Genomic DNA, 23,727 nt, shown 5'->3' on the forward strand with positions numbered 1-23,727 from the left:
CTTGTATCCTTTTCCTCTCGCTCTCATCCAAACCTTCCCACACTGCCCCAACCTTCGCTTCTCTCCCCCGCTACTCTCTCCTCTTCCATCCTATCATCTCTCCCTCTGCTCAACCTTCTCCAACCTATCTCCTGATTCTGCCTCCTCAACCCTCCTCTCCTCCCTTTCTGCATCCTTTGACTCTCTATGTCCCCTATCCTCCAGGCCGGCTCGGTCCTCCCCTCCTGCTCCGTGGCTCGACGACTCATTGCGAGCTCACAGCAGGGCTCCGGGCAGCCGAGCGAAATGGAGGAAAACTCGCCTCCTGCGGACCTGGCATCCTTTCACTCCCTCCTCTCTACATTCTCCTCTTCTGTCTCTGCTGTAAAGCCAATTTCTACCACTCTAAATTCCAAGCATCTGCTCTAACCCTAGGAAGCTCTTTGCCACCTTCTCCTCCTCCTGAATCCTCTCCCCCCTCCTCCCTCTCTGCTGATGACTTCGTCAACCATTTTGAAAAGAAGGTCGACGACATCCGATCCTCGTTTGCTAAGTCAAACGACACAGCTGGTTCTGCTCACACTGCCACCCTGTGCTTTGACCTCTTTCTCCCCTCTCTCTCCAGATGAAATATCGCGTCTTGTGACGGCCGGCCGCCCAACAACCTGCCCGCTTGACCCTATCCCCTCCTCTCTTCTCCAGACCATTTCCGGAGCCCTTCTCCCTTACCTCACCTCGCTCATCAACTCATCCTTGACCGCTGGCTACGTCCCTTCCGTCTTCAAGAGAGCGAGAGTTGCACCCCTTCTGAAAAAACCTACACTCGATCCCTCCGATGCAACAACTACGACCAGTATCCCTTCTTTCTTTTCTCTCCAAAACTCTGAACGTGCCGTCCTTGGCCAGCTCTCCTGCTATCTCTCTCAGAATGACCTTCTTGATCGAAATCAGTCAGGTTTCAAGACTAGTCATTCAACTGAGACTGCTCTTCTCTGTGTCACGGAGGCGCTCCGCACTGCTAAAGCTAACTCTCTCTCTCTGCTCTCATCCTTCTAGACCTATCGGCTGCCTTTGATACTGTGAACCATCAGATCCTCCTCTCCACCTCTCCGAGCTGGGCATCTCCGGCGCGGCCCACGCTTGGATTGCGTCCTACCTGACAGGTCGCTCCTACCAGGTGGCGTGGCGAGAATCTGTCTCCGCACCACGTGCTCTCACCACTGGTGTCCCCAGGGCTCTGTTCTAGGCCCTCTCCTATTCTCGCTATAACCCAAGTCACTTGGCTCTGTCATATCCTCACATGGTCTCTCCTATCATTGCTATGCAGAGACACACAATTAATTTCCTTTCCCCCTCTGATAACCAGGTGGTGAATCGCATCTCTGCATGTCTGGCAGACATATCAGTGTGGATGACGGATCACCACCTCAAGCTGAACCTCGGCAAGACGGAGCTGCTCTTCCTCCCGGGGAAGGACTGCCCTTCATGATCTCGCAATCACGGTTGACAACTCCATTGTGTCCTCCTCCAGAGTGCTAAGAACCTTGGCGTGATCCTGGACAACACCCTGTCGTTCTCAACTAACATCAAGGCGGTGACCCGTTCCTGTAGGTTCATGCTCTACAACATTCGCAGAGTAATACCCTGCCTCACACAGGAAGCGGCGCAGGTCCTAATCCAGGCACTTGTCATCTCCCGTCTGGATTACTGCAACTCGCTGTTGGCTGGGCTCCCTGCCTGTGCCATTAAACCCCTACAACTCATCCAGAACGCCGCAGCCCGTCTTGTGTTCAACTTTCCAAGTTCTCTCACGTCACCCCCGCTCCTCCGCTCTCTCCACTGGCTTCCAGTTGAGCTCGCATCCGCTACAAGACCATGGTGCTTGCCTACGGAGCTGTGAGGGGAACGGCACCTCCGTACCTTCAGGCTCTGATCAGGCCCTACACCCAAACAAGGGCACTGCGTTCATCCCCTCTGGCCTGCTCGCCTCCCTACCTCTGAGGAAGTACAGTTCCCGCTCAGCCCAGTCAAAACTGTTCGCTGCCTGGCACCCCAATGGTGGAACAAACTCCCTCACGACGCCAGGTCAGCGGAGTCAATCACCACCTTCCGGAGACACCTGAACCCCACCTCTTTAAGGAATACCTAGGATAGGATAAAGTATCCTTCTAACCCCCCCCCTCCCTTAAAAGAGTTAGATGCACTATTGTAAAGTGGTTGTTCCACTGGATATCATAAGGTGAATGCACCAATTTGTAAGTCGCTCTGGATAAGAGCGTCTGCTAAATGACTTAAATGTAAATGTAAATGTAATCAAATGGCCTGCCCTGACTATTTACAGTCTGAGGTCCTGAGCAGGTTTTCATCAAGGATCTCTCTGTACATTACTCCGTTCATCTTTGCCTAGATCCTGACAAGTCTCCCAGTCTCTGCTGCTGAAAAATATCCCCTCAGCATATTGCTGCCACCGCTATGCTTTACCGTAGGGATAGTGCCAGGTTTCCTCCAGACGTGACGCTTGGCATTCAGGCCAAATAATTCAATCTTGTTTCTCATGGTCTGAGTCCTTTAGGTGCCTTTTGGCAAACATCAAGTGGGCGGTCATGTTCCTTTCACTAAGGATTAGCTTCGTATGGCCACTACCAAAAAGGCCTGATTGGTGGAGTGCTGCAGACATGGTTGTCCTTCTGGAAGGTTCTCCCATCTCCACAGATGAACTCTGGAGCTTTGTCTGAGTGACCATCATGTACTTGGTCACCTCTCTGACCAAGGCCCTTCTCTCCTGATTGCTCAGTTTGGCTGGGCGGTCAGCTCTAGGAAATCTTGGTGGTTCCAAACTTCTTCCATTTAAGAATGATGTGTCATTGTGTTTTTGGGGACCTTAAATGCTGCAGAATGTTTTTGGTACACTTCCCCAGATCTGTGCCTCGACACAATCCTGTCTCGGAGCTCTACAGACAATTCCTTCAACCTCATTGGTTGGTTTTTGCTCTGACATGCACTGTCAACTGTGGGAACTTATAGACCGGTGTGTGCCTTTACAAATCATGTCCAATCAATTGAATTTACCACAGATGGACTCCAATCAAGTTGTAGAAACATCTCAAGAATGATCAATGGAAACAGGATGCACCGGAGCTCAATTTCAAGTCTAATAGCAAAGGTTCTGAATAGTTATGTAAATAAGGTCTGTTTTTGACTTCTAATACATTTGAACATTTTATATTGCTGCGGATTTTTGTGGAAAAATTCAAATGGGTCTGAATACTTTCCGAAGGCACTGTATGAATATATTATAGGTACTTAGTTTTATTAGTAGTAGTAGCAGTAGTTTTTATTAGTTATTAGACAGTAGTTGATTATTAGACAGTAGATTCTATATTATTCTTGTTACTATGTATAGTTTTTCCCCCCCCGACCATCCTGAAAATGAGACGGCGCATCAAGAGATTTCATCCTTCAAATTTTCAAATAAAAATAAAATATTGCGTACTCTTTGCCTAGTCCAGTCAGTGTGACACTCCGCAAAATACAGCTGACAATTTATTTTATAATCATTATAAAACGTGGGCTTAAAAATTCAGTTTAGTAATTAATTTAACATGGGAAAATGTCAAAACAGGACCCTGTTGCCCCCTATGGGCATGACGCCTCTGCCAGCTCCACGGACTGTCATCATCCTTCTGTAATGTGGCATCTCAAATTACCATCTTAGCATTAACAATATAATTGAAAGCAATAACCATGAAAAAGTAGAACATTAACCATTTCAAATAATTGTTTTAATAACCTCGAGCATATACAGAACAATTAATCACACATACACAGAGCTGGCCTAGAGAGGCAATGCAGGCAATGACTAGGGGTTGGCAATAAAGAATCCCTGGGCTTCATTCAAATAGAGTGAGTCTCAATCATCATGATTCAGCTTCCTAATTTTCCCCTTGTGACGGTCAATCTCGCTCTGCAGCCTCGAAATCTCCTTCTTGTGGTGATCAATCTCCTCTTGGTGGTGCTGCTTCAGTGCAGCCAACTGTTCCTGCTCTTTACGTCTGGATTCAGAGATAGGAAAGCATGAGGTACAGTGATGACATGAGACAGACTGCCACAAAGCCTCTAAAGGTCGGGGAGACCGCCACAAAACCTCTATAAACACAAAAGCATGTGGACAGCCCTTCAAATGAGCGGATTCAGATATTTCAGCCACACCTGTTGCTGACAGGTGTACAACATTGAGCGCACAGCCATGCAATCTCCATAGACAAACATTGGCAGTAGAATGGCCTAAACGTGGCACCGTCATAGGTTGCCACCTTTCCAACAAGTTAGTTCGTCAAATTTCTGCCTTGTTAGAGCTGCCCCAGTCAACTGTAAGTGTTGGAAATGTCTAGGAGTAACAACAACTCAGCCGCAAAGTGGTAGGCCACAAGCTCAAACGGGACCGGCGAGCATGTAAAAATCAATCTGTTCTCGGTTGCAACACTCACGACCGATTTCCAAACTGCTTCCGGAAGCAACGTTTGCACAAGAACTGTTTGTCAGGAGCTTAATGAAATGGGTTTCCATGGCCGAGGAGCCGCACACAAGCCTAAGATCACCAGGTGCAATGCCAAGAGTCGGCTGGAGTGATGAATAACACTTCACCATCTGGCACCATCTGGCACTTCATTTGGCGGAGAAGGAATAATGGTCTGGGGCTGTTTTTCATGGTTTGGGGTAGACCCCTTAGTTCAAGTGAAGGGAAATCTTTACGCTACAGCATACAATGACAGACAATTCTGTGCTTCCAACTTTGTGGCAACAGTTTGGGGAAGGCTCTTTCCTGTTTCAGCATGACAATGCCCCTGTGCACAAAGCGAGATCAATACAGAAATGGTTTGACGAGATCGGTGTGGAAGAACTTGACTGGCCTGCACAGAGCCCTCACCTCAATCCCATCAAACACATTTGGGATGAATTGGAACGCAAACTGCGAGCCAGGCCCAATCTCACTAATGCTCGTGGCTGACTGGAAGCAAGTCCCTGCAGCATTGTTCCAACATCTAGTGCAGGGCTGCCCAACCCTCTTCCTGGAGATCTACTGTCCTGTAGGTTTTCAATCCAACCCTAATTTAGCATATCTGATTCAGCTAGTTAAGGTCTTGTTGTGCAGCCCTGATCTAGTGGAAAGCCTTCCCAGAAGAGTGGAGGCTGTTATAGCAGCAAAGGGGGGACCAACTCCATACTAATGCCCATGATTTTGGCATGAGATGTTCGACAAGCAGGTGTCCACATACTTTTGGTAATGTACTGTATAAGCCCCAACTCACCTGAAGTACATTTCCTCCTCTGCGGCCTGTTTCTTTCCAAGGGCTCCTCCTGCCTCTCTGACAGATCCTCCGCCACCCCCTCCTTTCCCTGCACCTTTGCCCAACTCACCCAGCTGGTACATGAGGAAAGATAAATGAATAAGTAAACATAATAACAAGTTACTCCTACTAAGGAACATGTATGACATTGGTGTGTTGTGTAATTCACATATTTTATTACCGAAAAAAATGTATGACCTTCAAATTGCATAAAGATTTCGTTGTGCAATGGTAAAGGCTAGGCTGTTATCAGCATATGCTGTATAAAAGTAAATGGTTATTAGTATTAATTGGTGTCATGTGACATGCAGCTGAATTAGCTAAAGCAAAGATTGAAATGGGAATCTTTTTGCATGTGGAACACTAATCTAATATGTCAATACATTGCAAAATGTTAGGCCCATATGGCCTCACACATTGATTTTCATGCCCCAATGTAAAACGCCCTCCTTTAATGTTCACTTAAAAAACCTACGGAGTTGACAAGAGAACGTCAACAATGCCTTAATTTAAAAAATACCTCTGACCATCGTGTACAACAACTGACAGCACACCAGAGACTTGTTTCAATAACGATTCATAGGATGGACGAATTCAACCAAATTCCATGAAGACATCAGACCGGAAGTATATTTTTCCCAAAAATATGTTTTACTTGGCTTTCAACTAACTGGACACATTGAACTGCTTACAAAACAATTTCGCTTCATAGAATGCTGTCAGTATAGTCGTTTGCTACAATGTTGCACCAGAATCTAGATGAAAGTTCCAAATATCTGTGAAACATTGACTGACTGAGTAGGTAACAAAAAAAAACATTAAAAAATTGTCCAAGGCCATAGTCAAATCACTTGACAATTGAATACCACTTGTTTCACTTGAACTTTAGACTGTATTAGCAGCGAAAAGCAAAACGTGGTCTTATCATATGTTGTGCCTTTTTACCTGGTCAGATGTCATCCTTAGCTGTGTGGTGAGTAGACTCCTAACGTCAGGTCTCAAAAATCTTGCCATTTCGCACCAAAACAACTATCATTTGACCATTTGCCCTTGTCTACCAAAATAAACCAAAACAGGTCCTCACCATTGTCTAAAATGGGTGTGTAAACGGATGAGCTGAGTCTTTATTATTTTTCTATGAAGGATCAATTAGATCCAGCTCAATAGTACCATCCGTAAAAACGTGTGTAATTTTTCATTAGACACGTTTTAATAAATGGCTATCAGTCTTAAACAACCAAAATGTCACTTGGAAATATGTCCACCCCTATTTGTAATGGTACGGCCTTATATAGCGGACAGCATGATACCCACAGTTTGATGTGCATGCGCTGCGCACTACGTAGTGGCGTTGCCATTTGTTTATTGCATTGGTCTACTCCAGCCTGTGAGCACTTCTGCTAAATTATAGATTTGTTTGCCAGATATGCATGTTGTCAAATACACAGTAGGCCTACACAACAACTACTTGACATTTAAAATAAGACATTACCTTTTGTATTTTAAAATGTCCAAGTTGTTGCACAGGATACAACAGGTCTAAAACAGTACTGGGAAATTCTTACCTTGAGAGCTCTTTCCCAACAATGCAGTGATAGTAATAGAAAATAGAATAACAAATGTAATTAAAATGAACACACAAGAACTACAATGTGAGTTAACACTAGAACGGAAGTATATACAGGTCAGTGACAGTACCTTATTCAATGTGCAGGGCAGTGGAGGCTGCTGAGGGGAGGACGGCTCATAATGGCTGGATCAGAGCAAATGGAATGGCATTAAACACATTGAAAACATATTTGATGTATTTGATACCATTCCACTGATTCCGTTCTAGTCATTACCACAAGCCCGTCCTCCCCAATTAAGGTGCCGCCAACCTCCTGTGGTGAAGGGATACTGAAATGATTGAGGTAGGTTTATATATTTGTAAAAAGTGACTGGTAGTAGAATGTACATGTAAACAGGGCTGAAAAGTGATTGGTAGCAGGAATATATAAATACTTAGCCTCAATTCGGCGGGGCATGGAATCTACAAGGTGTCGAAAGCGCTCCACAGGGATGCTGGCCCATGTTGACTCCAATGCTTCCCACAGTTGTGTCAAGTTCGCTGGATGTCCTTTGGGTGATGGCCCATTCTTGATACACACGGGAAACTGTTGAGCTTGAAAAACCTAGCAGTGTTCCAGTTCTTTACACAAACTGGTGCGCCTGGCACCTACCTACTACCACTTAGTTGTCTTGCCCATTCACCCTCTGAATGGCACACAAACAATCCATGACTCAATTGTCTCAAAGCTTAAAAACCTTTCTTTAACCTGTTTCCTCCCCTTCATCTACACTGATTGAAGTGGATTTAACAAGTGACATCCATACGGGATCATAGCTTTCTCCTGGATTCACCTGGTCAATCTGTCATGGAAAGAGCAGGTGTTCTTAATGCTTTGTAAACTGTGTATACTTGTAAACAGGAGTAATAGTGGATAAATAGATACTAATGGTAATGACAATCAATGGACAGCAGCGTAATGGAGTAATCAATAATCATTTTAGCAACAGCATAGGTTGTGTCTGAGTGGTTAGACCTGTGGATGTGCCTCGAGTCAGTGTGGATAGTGTGTAGGAAAGGGAGAGCAGTAGCTGTTAGCCATAAGTCTTATGGTCAGGGGATAGAAGCTGTTTAGAAGTCTGTTTGCTAAGTCTCGATGCACCAGTGTCGCCTGCCAGATGAGAGCATGGAGAACAGTCCCTGTCTCGGGTGGCTGGAGTCTTTGTGAAAGGCCCCCCAAAATTGCTAGACACTGCCTAGCATGTAGGTACAATAAAAATAAAAGTGACTCCACAATGACACAATACATTATTTACCATTAATTTCTATTGGGCACAAAATAATCTGAAACAGCAAAGGCATCCAACAAATTTGCAGTCACAAGCTTGATGTAGTCATGAATTGTGTGCTATGAATATGGGATCAAATAACTTTTTACTACTTTAAAAGTGAATCCCCTAAAATGTTAGGTCCCCTAAAATGGGGGGAGTTTGTACAAAGTGATGTAATTTCTAAAACGGTTCACCTGATATGGATGAAGCTGCCCTCAAATCCAAAGTGCTGGAGTACAGAGCCTTTTGGAGCTCACTGTATATCACATGACTCACTACCATTACCATAGCAAAGGTGAGACAAATAGGACAGCTGCTGTGAGGGACTTTATTCACAATACTGCAAGAAAAGTACTGTATGTCCTATATCAAACCAAACACTTGAGTTTTGTGATGTGAGGTGACTTATAGCCACCCCAGTCCCCCAGCCTTTGTCAGTCAAACCTCGCACATAGGCACCAGAAGTAGAGAACTAAACAATAACACATTAACAGAAGATTCCAAACCACATTCAAATAGGTCAAAAGTTTGCGTACACTTTTTTCTCCTTTTGCAAAGCTAATCGCCAATCAATTATTTACAAGTACAGTATGGTCAGACCATTGTTTACAAACAAGTGCATAAAAAAAATGAAATTGTGTCAAAAAGAAATGCGAAGAAATGTAACCTAAATAGTGAATTCACTGGCCAAAGCTTTACTTAAAAACTATCACAAGTCACAGATCCCTGGGAAGTCACAGGCACTCAAACTATATATAACAGTTGTAGATTGAGCCAGTCGACCAGCCTAGGCAGCAGTTTATACTATTAATTAATTAATTGATGGCCCATTCTCTGTACAAGCAAAACATCCTATTGACACTTGATAAATCGGGGAGCACAGTTTCTTTTTCAAACCCCTCTAAAAATGGATTGGACCGGGACCGTTACAATACAATTTGAGGTTTAATGAGAAAACATTTGGAATGACGAATTCTTAGGGAAGTAAATAAAACTGAGTAAGAAATAAAAACCTTGCTGAAATATAATGACCAATCCTTGATAAATGTGACCTGTACTAGTGGCAAGTGCTTAAAATAACATTAAGGCAATTATTTATGCCCACAATGGTTTTGTGTTTATGACATCTGTATCTTCATGTTTGCCTAGAATAAGCATAGACGAGATATCTTCGTTGTCTCATCAAAACATTTTGGTATTGTGCAAGTTCGAAATTGAAAAAAAGAACCTACTGGTGAGGATAAAGGATAACAAAAACAGGGCAACAGCAAGAAAGATGGGGGTGGGGAGGACATCAAAGGGCCAGAAGTGGCTTGCGGAGGCCCTTGGGGAGAGGCAGCAGACGTGGCTCTCCCTTCAGGGCCCGTCAGTCCTGCTTGGTGCCTCCCAGGGCCCGTAGGCGCTCCAGGAGGGGAGGGTGGGAGTAGTGCCACATGGAGAAGAGCCAGTCGGCCACAGGGAAGCCCAGGTTGTCTTTGTTGAGCTTGATGAGGGCGGAGTAGAGCTCTGAGGCTCGGCCCATGCCCCGCGCAAAGGCGTCTGCCTGGAACTCAAACCTGCGGCTCAAGACCGTCAGACAGAAGGACAGGACCTGGAGGTAGGAATGTGAAACCATTTCAGTTTTCCTCAGTGAAGTGTCAGAGGTACTCTTAGCATCCCATCCTCATCTCCATTTTAACAACATTTTCTGTTTAAAGCTGACTTAAAAGGAGACCACCTGCTCTGATTCTCCTCACACATCAGTACTGCTACTACCATATTCTTATTATACTGCTCAATTTGTACACTCCTTCCCCAAAACAGATGTAAATATTGTACAATAAATTGTGCCTTCCTGTATTATAAACTCCCCTTTTCAGGACCCTGTCTTTCAAAGATAATTCGTAAAAATCCAAATAACTTCACAAATCTTCATTGTAAAGGGTTTAAACACTGTTTCCCATGCTTGTTCACTAAGAGGCCTTTCTACTGACTCTGAGAAACACCAAAATAAAGATGCCCAGTGTCCCTGCTCATCAGTGTGAACGTGCCTTAGGCATGCTGCAAGGTTACAACACTAGGAACACACAATCCCTCCATCAGTGCTCAGACTATCCGCAATAGGCTGGATTGAGGGGTTGTAGGCCTGTTGTAAGGCAGGTCCTCACCGGCAACAACGTCGCCTATGGGCACAAACCCACCGTTGCTGGACCAGACAGGACTGGCAAAAAGTGCTCTTCACTGACGATTCGCGGTTTTGTCTCACCAGGGGCGATTTTCGCATTTATCGTCGAATTCGCATTTATCGTCGAAGGAATGAACGTTACATCGAGGCCTGTACTCTGGAGCGGGATCGATGAGATGGAGGGTCCGTCATGGTCTGGGACGGTGTGTCACAGCATCATCGGACTGAGCTTGTTGTCATTGCAGGCAATCTCAATGCTGTGCGTTACAGCGAAGACATCCTCCTCCCTCATGTGGTACCCTTCCTGCAGGCTCATCCTGATATGACCCTCCAGCATGACAATACTGCTCGTTCTGTACGTGATTTCCTGCAAGACAGGAATGTCAGTGTTCTGCCGTGGCCAGCGAAGAACCCGGATCTCAATCCCATTGAGCACGTCTGGGACCTGTTGGATTGGAGGGTGAGAGCCATTCCCCCCAGAAATGTCCGGGAATTTGCAGGTGCCTTGGTGGAAGAGTGGGGTAACATCTCACAGCAAGAACGGGCAAATCTGGTGCAGTCCATGAGGAGGAGATGCACTGTGGTACTTAATGCACCTGGTGGCCACACCAGATACCGACTGTTACTTTTGATTTTGACCCCCCTTTGTTCAGGGACACATTATTCCACTTCTGTTAGTCACATGTATGTGGAACTTGTTCAGTTTATGTCTCAGTTGTTGAATCTTGTTATGTTCACACAAATATTTACACATGTTAAGTTTGCTGAAAATAAGCGCAGTTGACAGTGAGAGGATGTTTCTTTTTTTGCTAAGTTTACTTGCACTCAAACATTTATTATATTCTACTGCCATTTACTTTATGTCCGTATTCTATTTTTTACTATGTATTATTGTTGTTGCATTGTCGAGAAGGAACCAGCAAGTAAGCATTTTGTTGGACGATGTATACCATGCGTATGCCGTACATACAGTACGACTAATAAAACAACTTCAACTTTGCTTTTTTTACAACCAAATCTCAATTTCTTTATGTAAATGTCATGTTTTTTTTATAAACTTACCCCAACCAGCGGTTCACGTCCTCATTGTGCAGTACGGAGACTCAGGAGAAAAATGCTCCAAAAACATCCAAATATGTCCTTTTGGAAATCTGAAAGGCTCTCAGTACAGTGATGCAGGTCTTTAGATGTTGTACATATGGAATTGTCATTGCGAACTTTAGCGGTAACGTAATACTTCATTTTGTGCGATACCAGCTGTTTCCCCTATCCAGCTGTTCCATTCTCTGTACAGCCTGCTGCTAGAATGGATGGAGAGGTATCAGTCGTGTAGCAACAAAATGGAATATAACGGTGCAGTTCAAGTTTGGAATGACAATTTCATGTGTACAACCTCTAAAAACCTGCATCACTATACTGAGAGCTTTTCCATTTCGAAAAGATAGTGCTGAGCGATTAACTGAAATGCGTTATTTTCAATGCTTCAGTTATTTGAATTCTCAAATTGTGCGATGTAGTAGGGTGTTGTAGTTTCCAACAGACCAATAATCGATAGTGTAGCGCAGAAAATGTGGTAATTAACTACAATAACCATAATCCATTGTGCGCCTACTTGTCCAGTCTGTTTCTTTTACGCCTGCTACGTAAAAGAGACAGAAGAATATGCGATATGCGAGAGATAGAGAGCAGTTGGTTTGCGAGGTCTCTACCTGAAAGTACATGATCTAAGTGATTGATAGTTGGTAATCAGCAGTCATAAAAGTATGTCTTATTTACTTTGCTGTCTGACAAAATCACAATTTTAGTATTTCTTCATAGAAAGCAGCTCGCTCTTTATAGATAAAATGACTAAGAATGAAATAATAAAGACATAATAAAATGTAATATAATATACACACAACACATATTTTATTAAAGTAAAGTAATATGAATAAATTATGGTTAATAAGTGATAAGCAGTAATGGGCAGTCACTACCATCATGGGACTTTTATTAATTGTTTTATTCTGTGTTGTTACAGCATTAAACCCACATAATGCATTTAATGTTTACAAAAATAAATCTAAACCAAAAACTGATTTATTTAAAAAATAATCGAACCAAACTCAAAAAGGACTCTACTAAAAGGACGTATTTGGAGAATGTAAAAAAGTGCACAATTCTGAGCCTTACTGCACAATGAGGATGAGAAAGTATAACATGCCATTTCCATCAAAAATAGAGATTTGCTTACACATTTTATATCCTTTAATAGATACTCTATATTGTAGGTTTAGCTGTATATTTCATTGGATAATATTTGCTACTACGCCCAAGGTATTTTCGCAAAACAAACACTGCACAGCACTTGCAGCGCTAACATCTAAGGCCTCCACTGAAGTGTATTAAGATGTTAGATATAAAATGCATTGTTTAGGAGATGGGAGTCACTCACCTCATTATATGGGGAGAAGATGAACTGGAATATGATCATCAAACCAATCAACGTGGGCTGGCTGTCATAGAAACCAAAGGCTATGAATAGCTCCTTTCGTCCAATCAACACAGCAAAGAGGAAAAAGCACAGGAAGGAGTTCATCTGCAAGAACAGAGGCAGGGGAGAAAAATGTTACCATTAACAAGGTTTCCATTCAATTGGCGACAGATTTTAATGCGAATATATATAAATAAATAAAACCTTCAGAAAAATAATTCACTCACCAGTGGTGTTTCCACCAAACGGACTTGTTGTGGATAAAAATCAGTGCGTGATGACAGTGCACACTAAATTTACTTTTTTTTTTAGCTTATGTTATGTACCTAAACATTTTTAAGTTCAATGCGTTTCCATCGCATTTTCAACTCTACCGATAGTTTTGTCACAAAAACTGTTGAGTTGGGTAGACTAGTCTACGTAATTAGATAATTCATTTTACCGACACAAAAATATCACACCATATCAAATGAACAAATGATCTGTCGGCATTTATAAAATTGTACCGAAACTCCGTTTCCATCACAGCTGTCGTGATTATTATACTTTTTTTACACTATGACTTTACTCGCATAAAAACTGTGGATGGTAACATGGTTATTGACATTTCTACATCAGCATGTGAATTTCCAGGATCTGCAAGAGTGGAATATTGGTATAGATGTGACATGCAAATGCATATCAAGGGAATTTCCAAACAAACCTGACTGATGACAATGTTCTTCACAGTGTGGCCCAACTTCCAGTGGCCAAGCTCGTGGCCCAATACGGCCAAGACCTCTGGGTTGTTGCAGCCTTGCTTCTTGTTCTGAAAAGAGTAGCTTGATGTATGAAGTATGTATGAAACACTGACTACAAATACTAGTATACCATCTTATTGGTTTCTATGATAGGACCCCTCAACAAATTAGATTCATAACATGAAAATTGTAGTGTGCTGCGGAGCTCTAACCAAGATTACAAAAATGTTCGGTAATGCTGAAGCCGTGCTCAGTAATAATGGAGTGCTTTGAAGAAGCTTGTTTCAGCAATAAATATAATTGAAGGAAATCAAGTTGCAGTCCTGAACCTTCTTTCAGTATTTTAGATTAATAACATGTTGACACACAGTTCTCTGTGTAAAGGAGTACGTCTGACCTTGGGCTTGGCTTTGGCCTCAGTTGGTGTGTCAGTCTCCTCTGCAGGCACATTCTCTGGCTCTCCGTCCTTGTTGAGGGGAGAGTAGTCCTCCATCAGGGTGTCGAACAACACTATGCGCTTGTTCTTGAAGAACCCATAGAAGTAAGCGTTACTGTGGGAGGAGCGCTTGGAACCTGGAAGAGTAGGTCAAAACAGATCATTACAACTAGGGCTGTCAGAGTTAAATCAGTTAACTTTTTGCAATTTTAGTGCACTACATTATTTTATTTTTATCGTGATTTCATTAAATTATCCGAAACATTCAAAATACACTGAAAACATCACAAATAGATAATCTATAAAGCTAAAAACAAGTTGATATTGAGGTTAAAGAAAGTGTGGTTCCTCAATTTACCTAACCGTAACCTTAAGACAAAAATCAAGACTTCAATATTCTTGTAAAAATGTTTGTATAAAAAAATCGTAAATTACAGCTTAATTTTAGCAAATTCGATTAAATGTTTTAGCGCTTGACAGACCTAATTACAATACAACTTTACTGTCCATATGTTACAGCGAAAATGTGACCACCTCCCACTTATGCCTTGGTCTCCTCAGCGCCCATTATGCTTTGGTCTCCTCTGATGATAAACAACTATAGATACAGTGAAAGCATTCCCATCTTTTGGACAAAACTAGTTGAGTTAATGTATTGTGCCTTACCTTCTACTACATAGACCTTAGTGAGGGGGAAATTGATAGACTTGGACATGCTCTCAATCTCTTCCTTCAGCTCGCCCTCTGGCAAAGGAGTAAACTTGTCAAATAGGGGAGCAATGTAATCAGCATAGATGGTCACCAGCACCTAAGAGTGAGGAAGAATGATCAGAATTAAATACTTATCGACTAATTTGACTATAGCTTAACCCATTAAGCATAATTAAATTGCTTGAGCCTATAAAACTGCTGTTTCAAGGTAGCAAGGAGGTGAAAGTAGGGCTGTTACGGTGACCGTATTACCACCACACGAGTCATGCCAGCAGTCAAATTCCACTTGACCGTTTAGTCACGGTAACTAGGTTTCTCCAAACTCTGAGGCTGCTGATGGTCATTAGTAGCCTACCAAACGTGCTAACTGACTGGTACTCAGCACTCTATTGTCCCTCTAATAACTGACATCAATGCAAATGTTTTTGAAAATCAAACACTTGAGAGCCCATGAGCTCAACATTTCTATAGGCTCTGCAATTGCATGAGAAAACATAGTTGATGGCCTCTATTAAAAAGAGGAGGATCCCATTCACTTTCTATAGGCTAGGCCTACTATATTTATTTGCCATGAAAATGAACTACGGGAAAAGCGTCCTCCATTCACTATTTAAGTGCATAGATTACATGTATTTTTGTTCCGAGACAGGTGCATGATAATGGTCCATTCTAAATCAAAACTAATTTCACACATACAGTACCAGTCAAAAGTTTGGACACACCTAATCATTCCAGGGTAGATCTTTAGTAGAATAATAGTGAAGACATCAAAACTACGAAAAAACACATATGGAATCATGTAGTAACCAAGTGTTAAACAAATCAAAATATATTTTATATTTGAGATTCTTCAAAGTAGCCACCCTTTGCCTAGAATACATTTCAATTACCAGGTGTGCCTTCTTAAAAGTAAAAAAAAAAGAAAAAGTTAATTTAATGCGTTTGAGCCAATCAGTTGTGTTGTGACAAGGTAGGGGTGGTATACAGAAGATAGCCCTATTTGGTAAAAGACCAAGTCCATATTATGGCAAGAACAGCTCAAATAAGCAAAGAGAAATGACAGTCCTTCAATACTTTAAGACATGAAGGTCAGTCAATCCGTAAAATTTGAAGAACTTAAAGTTTCTTCAAATGCAGTCGCAAAAACCATCAAGCGCTATGATGGCTGTCGTGAGGACCGCCACAGGAATAGAAGACCCAGCGTTACCTCTGCTTCAGAGGATAAGTTCATTAGAGTTAACTGCACCTCAGATTGCTGACCAAATAAATGCTTCACAGAGTTCAAGTAACAGATACATCTCAACATCAACTGTTCAATCAAATGTATTTATAAAGCCCTTAGAGGAGACTGCGTGAATCAGGCCTTCATGGTCAAGTTGCTGCAAAGAAACCACTACTAAAGAACACCAATAAGAAGAAGAGACTTGCTTGGCCCAAGAAACACGAGCAATGGACATTAGACCGGTGGAAATCTGTCCTTTGGTCTGATGAGTCCAAATTTGCCATTTTTGGTTTCAACCGCCGTGTCTTTGTGAGACGCAGAGTAGGTGAACGGATGATCTCTGTATGTGTAGTTCCCATCATGAAGCGTGGAGGAGGTGTGATGGTGCTTTGCTGGTGACACTGATTTGTTTAGAATTCAAGGCACACTTAACCAGCATAGCTACAACAGAATTATTCAGTGATACGCCATCCCATCTGGTTTTTGACTTAGTGGGACTATCAGTTGTTTTTCAACAGGACAATGTCCCAACACACTGTCAATCAAGGCAAAGGGTGGCTACTTTGAAGAATCTCAAATATAAAATATATTTTGATTTAACACTTTTTTGGTTACTGCATGATTCCATGTGTTTTTTCATAGTGTTGATGTCTTCACTATTACCGTACAATGCAGAAAAAAAGTAAAAATAAAGAAAAACCCTGGAATGAGTAGGTGTGTCCAAACCTTTGACTGGTACTGTATATTATTTGGTATATGTAAAGGCAACATTAAATTAAGAATAGTCTGATGGGTGACAATATTAGCCATTCACTTGTGAAATATGTACTATCACTTGTGAATGATGCCCAGCGTGTGCAGTAAGGCAAGAAACAGTGCATGCCTTTAGTGACTTTTTCAAATCATAGTTGCACACATCATATAGCCTAGCCCATAGGCCTATATGTATCACACCTAAAGTGGCCAGATAATTTTAAGAAGGTAAGCACATTAATCCACTTTACAACTGATGTAGAGCCTAACTGGCATACATAAACGGTGCATGAGTTTCAAGTTTGGGGAAGATCCTTTTCACCATAAAAATGCACCTTTATAATAAAGCATTACATGCATAATTACATTTGCGGTCACTTTTGAGAATGGTGTTTTCCTGCTATTTGATTGCATTTTGGAACATTCGCGTGTATAGCCTATAGTGTGTGCATTGCTGCGCATTGGTGTTTAGAAATACATTACCGTTCAAAAGTTTGGGGTCACTTAGAAATGTCCTTGTTTTGAAAGAAAAGCACATTGTTTGTCCATTAAAATAACATTAAATTGATCAGAAATACAGTGTAGACATTTAATGTTGTAAATGACTATTGTAGCTAGAAACGGCTGATTTTTTATGGAATATCTACAGAGGCCCATTATCAGCAACCATCACTCCTGTGTTCCAAAGGCACGTTGTGTTAGCTAATCCAAGTTTACCATTTTAAAAGGCTAATTGATCATTAGAAAACCCTTTTGCAATTATGTTCGCACAGCTAAAAACTGTTGTCCTGATTAAAGAAGCAATACAGCTGGTCTTCTTTAGACTAGTTGAGTATGTGGAGCATCAGCATTTGTGGGTTCGATTACAGGCTCAAAATGGCCAGAAACAAAGTACTTTCATCTGAAATTCGTCAGTCTATTCTTGTTCTGAGAAATGAAGGCTATTCCATGCGAGAAATTGCCAAGAAACTAAAGATCTCGTACAACGCTGTGTACTACTCCCTTCACAGAACAGCGCAAACTGGCTCTAAACAGAATAGAAAGGAGTGGGAGGCCCTGGTGCACAACTGAGCAAGAGGACAAGTACATTAGTGTCTAGGTTGAGAAACAGACGTCTCACACGTCCTCAACTGGCAGCTTCATTAAATAGTACCCGCAAAACACCAGTCTCAACGTCAACAGTGAAGAGGCGACTCCGGGATGCTGGCCTTCTAGGCAGAGTTCCTCTGTCCAGGGTCTGTCCTTTTTCCCATATTAATCTTTTATTTTCATTGGCAGGTCTGATATGTCTTTTTCTTTGCAACTCTGCCAATAGAATAGGTCAACTTTTGTACTATTGGGGATAGCAGCATAGCATGACATAGGCTAGTGCAGGGATCATCAACTAGATTCAGGCGCGGGCCGATTTCTTTTCTTGAGTGGATGGTCGGGGGCCAAAACATAATTACAAATCATTTGTAGTCTGCAAATTGACCAAAAGAAGACCAGACATATATAATATTTGACTAAAACAATCATTTCAAACCTCGCTTACATTTGTACACAATCACATCTCTATGTTGGAGCTGATTTCCTGGTGTTTTTATATTTCTTCACGTCCAACAATGAAAAAGCTCAGAAAACACGGGGGCCAAATAAAACCACCCGCCAGTTGGGGAACCCTGGGCTAGTGCTTTTGCAGTTCTTTAAGCCTACTCACCTTGTTGGCTGACAAAAAGTAGGCTAAGTGTGGACAGTTCTTCTAACATCTTCAATATGCGTCTCGGAATTCAATAAGTGTCTGTCTTCACTTGTAGCTGAGATGCCAGTGAGAAGGACCCGATCACGTGACAGGCATTGGCTAATAAGAATTTAGATATCTGGGAGAGCCATGTGAGAGGTGCTTCGGAGCATGGCAGCCGGGAGAAGGGAATTATAATTGTTATATTCAGCCCAAGTGCACAACAAGTGGCTGCCAAAAGGCATGGATTTTTTAGGGGGCATTATGGTAACACAAGGGGGATGCCACCAGGAAATTCAAGTCCTGGTGAGAATATTATCAAGTGCTTGTCAAATTGTGAATGAGAGACTGATGAACTGTTCAGCCTGCACAAGAAACAAAATCAGAGCTCATGTCTTTCATGCGACTTTTTTGAAATCATCATTAGGTTTGCATCATGCAGCCTTAGAATGTATTAAAAATAAAAAATAAACATATAGCCCAACGTTTTGTATCACAACTAAAGTTGCATAAGTAACTAAGTTAAGCACGTAGGAGAACCTGTTTCTTTGTTAACCGCTCAACATAGAATAGCCGTATGTGCGCAATTCCTTAGTAAATATCCTTTCTATTTTATTTTGCTACAGTCAATTGTATTCTTCATACTATAAAATAATAAAAAAGAATGCCACGGAATTCTAAGCAAATCTTGTCTACTAAATGAACTAGTGTAGCCCACAGCCATATGGCATAGCCATATCAGGGCCTAACATAAGGACAACTCAGAGTATGCTATTCTGTTCTTTTGAAATAGACAACATTTTCTTCATATCATGCTTCTTTAGACTGGTCTAAAATAAATCATGGATTTATTGTGATGGTGTATGCTATATTAAATGGATTTATTATACTTAAAAAAATGTAGATGTTCCCAAGGTCTGCATCAGTAGCTTGTAGGCTATGCGTGGAAGCCAGGAGATGCTAAACGTGTTTATATTAATTCACGGTCCATTACCATGAGACCGGCAGTTATTTACTTGACAATCGCCGGCTGACAAAATTTCATGACTGCCCCAGCCCTAGGTGAAAGGACTAACCAGAGAGACCCCCAGTGTGAAGAGCCAGGCGTAGATGAAGAAGAAGTCTCCACCAATCTTGATGATGTAGAGGAGCAGTGAAGTCACTGGCAACAAGATACACTGGGTCACAATAAACTTCTTCACAGCATCCTTCAGGAAGAAACCCAGCGTCTGAAAGAAGAACCATAGAAAACAACAAAAAAACAGACTATATGTTTAAAACCATGCTAGCGAAAAAGTGTAATTGATTCAAACTACGAAACGTTTGCCTGTATAATAAGAATGTCCCCAGAGAGTTTGGACATGGTACCTGCTGGTTGAAGCCATGCTTCTCCTCAATGACAAAGGTGTTGTAGATACTCCAGGGAAGACCAGTGAAGGCACTGAACAGAGTCGCAAGCATCAGAAACGAAAGAGACTGGAAGATCTGAAAGAAAAAGAACCATTGAAATATATGGAATGATTCAAGAAAATAAACCTTCGTAATACTGGACTGATCATTTTAACCGTGGAGCATTCACACACTTCATACTCTGAACCCAATCCAAAACGAGCAGTCACAGTCCCAGCAACTTTCCAAAGGAAAGGGATTCCACCAAGGAGCAGGATCAGCTATGAGACAACAACAGTGTTAAAAACACAAAATTCCCTCTGTTGGGTGATATGCTCTGTAGGCAGATATAGGCAGCTACGTTCTAATATAACAAAGTAGGTCCTAACAAACCAATGGATCGTTTAGTTGTACCTACCGTCCCCTCAGTTTCTGAATATAGTCCAGACCAGAAACTGAAGTTGCTCTTGTCCAGTTGATAAAGACGTGACTTCTCAAAGGTATCCGTGTCCATGATCTTCCCCAACTCTTGGGGCACGTGCATGGTCGACCTGTATATCCTCCGCTATGTGGTTAGAAGACAAGTTATTCATATTATTTTTCCATTCATATAGCTAATCCTAAAGGCAATTTCCATGTTCCAGAATGACTAGTGGGTCTCAAGTTGCAATACAAAGATTAGTGTGGATTGGACAACCCACTCAAATCTCTAACTTTTAGATAAAACAATTCCAAACAGTCCTTTACAAGTTAGAATGTTGACTAAACTTCATTTGAACTGACTCTGCCAGTTGTCTTTGGGGTTGGTCCTTCAGTTGGTCTAAATTTGACTAAATATCCACAGGAAAGTGTTATAATCCACAGGAAAGTATGATCGAAACACAGGTTTCTGTGGGGCTATCCCGATTTATTTGCTCATCAACTAAAGGCACGTGCACAAGACAGAAGTAAGTACAAGCAAGAAAACTAACCAAGGTCTTGCAGGCATTTAGCTACATGGTTTTGCGCATGTAACCGGTGACAGACATTTGGCAGTACTGGTGGTCTAAAAAGTTGACAAAATAATACTTTCCTGTGGATATTTTGTCTCAAATTTCAACCAGCTGAAGTACTTACTGCACAGACAACCAGTAGAGTAGCTAAAATAAAATTTTATTCATCATTCTGGCTTGTAAGGAAACGTTCCATGTTTTTGTAGTGCTTTGTTTCAGACTGTATATCAACAATTGGTATCACACTGATTTTAGGCAATCCTGAAGACAGCTTTGTTCTTGGAAAAATATTGAGAGACTGGCAAACACCATTCAATTGGTGACAGATTCATGCTAATATTCCAAAAGACGCACCAAGAAAATATGCGCATTTTCCCACCAGTGGGAAGTCCAAACAGACTTGTCGTGGATAATAATCACTGCGTTATGACGTAGTGCACAGAAAATCAATTTTTTCGCTTACCTGGTCATGTACCGAATAAAAATATTAAGTTCAATGTGTTACCATTGCATTTTCAACTCTACCAATAGTTGTCACAAAACCTGCGTTAAATAGCAAATGTGCCTACTTTGGTCTTGGCACATGGACTCTAGCCAACAGCTTGCAGATACAGTGCGGGTAGTCTAGTCTACATGATGAGATTATTATGGATAGCCTTGAATTAAGAATATTTGTATTTGTCAAACGGAAGTCAAGCATTGATCATCATGTCACTAAAATAAGACCCTAGATATTTTTTAGAAAAGAGCATCAAGATCACTGTGCAATTTCACCACCCTGTGTAGTTCATCATAATTTATTTTAATCTGTATCCTAATAAACTCCATGGTTTCTCCGAGTCATAGTGGGAGGACCACACACACCATATCGTCGCATTATTTCGATACGTTGGTAATTATATCAATGTTTCCGCATAAAGGCATTTCCACCTCCATTTCTTACCTAATACATTTTACCGACACAAAAAGATCCCACCATGTCGAACAAACAAATGATCCGACAGCAATTGAAAAATAGTACAGAAACTTCCCGTTACCAGCACAGCTGGCACAATTATTTTTTAAATACGGTTTGACTTTACTCGCATAAAAACTGGACTGAAACATGGTATTGAAACAATATAAATGAAACTGAGTCAGCATGCTGCTATCTAGCTCTCGAAATCCCTTCAGCCATTACATTCGCCCACATTTGGCTCCTTGTAAACGACAATTCCGACAATCATCCATTTTGAAGATATGCTGAAATGCCCCTTATCTTTCATGTCAGTGAGAAATAATCTTTCAAATAAAAAATATACTTACTGAAGTAGTTTTGCACAGATCCATACACTTTGTGCCTCCAGCTGACAAACTACACTTCCTCCCCAGTTATCTTACACCCAGATGTTCAGAGCATGCTAGATAGCTAATTAGTACTGGTGGCGGCCTTTGTCTTACATAAACAAGTGTTGTAACATGTAGACATGGCGGTGTGGGAACACTAATCCTAAAACAAGTGTAACTACTAATGTACATTTTGTTTTTTATTAAGCATTTATGGCTGATATGAAAGACACATTCCTTATGTTTCCAAAAAAGTACCGCAAGCTAATTTTCGCCTAAAATGTCATACCCAAATCTAACTGCCTGTAGCTCAGGACATGAAGCAAGGATATGCATATTCTTGATACCATTTGAAAGGAAATAATTTGAAATGTGTGGAAATGTGAAATGAATGGAGAATATAACACATTAGATCAGGTAAAATATAATTTTTTTACCATCATCTTTGAACTGCAAGAGAAAGGTCATAATGTATTATTCCAGCCCAAGCACAATTTAGATTTTGGCCACTAGATGGCAGCAGTGTACGTGCAACGTTTTAGACTGATCCAATGAACCATTGCATGTCTGTTCAAAATGTTGTATCAAGGCTGCCCAAATGTGCCTGATTGGTTTATTAATAAATTTAAATTCATAATTGTGCACTCTCCTCAAACAATAGCATGGTATTCTTTCACTGTAATAGCTCATGTAAATTTGACAGTGCAGTTAGATTAAAAAGAATGTCATATTTCTGCCCATATCTGATATGTCTAGATCCTGATAATTTTTGTTGTTACTTAAAACCCTCTTGCTAATCACATTAGCCTACGTTAGCCGATCCCGTAGACGTTATTAACAAACATCACCCGTCAGAAGGTTTTATTGTCAATTGGCGCTAAAGTAGTTAGCATCTATGAATGGGGCAGCAGCGGGGGCCTTGTGCGGTATTGACAGAGACAGTTACGAAACAAAGTAAACAATTACCTGTCTGTACGCAAGGTAGGCCTCCCATAGATAAACCGTCCACGAGAACACCAGAACAGCATAAAATATCTTATTTTCGATTGGTAGGTCAAGTATCGTTTCCATCTTTATTCTGGCCTATTTGAAGTTACCAAGGTAGCTAGTTGGACTGCCGCCCGTCGTCCACACACCTTCCGGTCTTTATTCAGAAGATAATAATTTTTTATATTTAAATAACTTAGTAACTGTTATGTTTATATACGCAGTTTAAATTGACTAGCATTCACCAAACCACTCAAAATGATGACTAGCTCATTCGCTTCCAATTTCCATGAATTCATGCAATGGTATGGTGCAGCAGTTCATTTTCCTCCCCGTAAAACAAATGGTTGCACTAACTAGTTCCATGCTTATAGTGAGCAATAGTTATAGCAAAGATTTATATAACTAAACCAAGATAGACCACAGCCCGTCGTTTCAAATGGGAAGAAATTAGTCACAGTGGGCAGAAAAAGCAAAAGTTGGGCAGAGCTAGCGAGATCCTATATTGGAGCGTTCTAGCATACATTGCGTTCAAGCCTACTCTGTGAAGTTTGCGTGTGTAGTAACTCAATTCGCCTTTGCGCTCCTTCTAAATAACGCACGTTTT

The 23,727-nt window shown here is 41.5% G+C and overlaps 2 protein-coding genes across 2 annotated transcripts; both read right to left on the minus strand.

Moving 5' to 3' along the window:
- Nucleotides 1-3,739: 3,739 nt before the first annotated feature.
- Nucleotides 3,740-6,592, minus strand: LOC112068088 (ATPase inhibitor B, mitochondrial). The gene is made up of 3 exons (XM_024135109.2): nt 6,273-6,592; nt 5,289-5,401; nt 3,740-4,031 (listed from the first exon to the last, which is right to left on the minus strand). The coding sequence occupies exons 1-3, from the start codon at nt 6,339-6,341 to the stop codon at nt 3,890-3,892; spliced, it is 324 nt and encodes a 107-aa protein (XP_023990877.1). The 5' UTR covers nt 6,342-6,592; the 3' UTR covers nt 3,740-3,889.
- A 2,541-nt stretch (nt 6,593-9,133) lies between these two features.
- Nucleotides 9,134-23,464, minus strand: LOC112068089 (CAAX prenyl protease 1 homolog). Its single transcript, XM_024135110.2, has 10 exons — nt 23,100-23,464; nt 20,234-20,380; nt 20,010-20,096; nt 19,795-19,911; nt 19,503-19,655; nt 14,687-14,828; nt 13,982-14,157; nt 13,548-13,652; nt 12,806-12,949; nt 9,134-9,798 (listed from the first exon to the last, which is right to left on the minus strand). The coding sequence occupies exons 1-10, from the start codon at nt 23,202-23,204 to the stop codon at nt 9,574-9,576; spliced, it is 1,401 nt and encodes a 466-aa protein (XP_023990878.1). The 5' UTR covers nt 23,205-23,464; the 3' UTR covers nt 9,134-9,573.
- Nucleotides 23,465-23,727: the final 263 nt, after the last annotated feature.

Source organism: Salvelinus sp. IW2-2015, unplaced genomic scaffold (assembly GCF_002910315.2).
Source record: "Salvelinus sp. IW2-2015 unplaced genomic scaffold, ASM291031v2 Un_scaffold83, whole genome shotgun sequence".
NCBI lineage: Eukaryota > Metazoa > Chordata > Actinopteri > Salmoniformes > Salmonidae > Salvelinus > Salvelinus sp. IW2-2015.

What these genes read in the sequence shown, in the direction of transcription:
- LOC112068088 (XM_024135109.2), bottom strand. Translation starts at nt 6,341, where the DNA reads ATGGCAAGATTTTTGAGACCTGACGTTAGGAGTCTACTCACCACACAG. An exon ending in TAAGGATGACATCTGACCAG is followed by an intron (nt 5,402 to 6,272) that starts GTAAAAAGGCAC and finishes CTCATGTACCAG; the next exon opens with CTGGGTGAGTTGGGCAAAGG. An exon ending in GAGGAGGAAATGTACTTCAG is followed by an intron (nt 4,032 to 5,288) that starts GTGAGTTGGGGC and finishes CTCTGAATCCAG; the next exon opens with ACGTAAAGAGCAGGAACAGT.
- LOC112068089 (XM_024135110.2), bottom strand. Translation starts at nt 23,204, where the DNA reads ATGGAAACGATACTTGACCTACCAATCGAAAATAAGATATTTTATGCT. An exon ending in CCTACCTTGCGTACAGACAG is followed by an intron (nt 20,381 to 23,099) that starts GTAATTGTTTAC and finishes CTAACCACATAG; the next exon opens with CGGAGGATATACAGGTCGAC. An exon ending in TCTTCTCCCCATATAATGAG is followed by an intron (nt 9,799 to 12,805) that starts GTGAGTGACTCC and finishes TCCTACCTCCAG; the next exon opens with GTCCTGTCCTTCTGTCTGAC.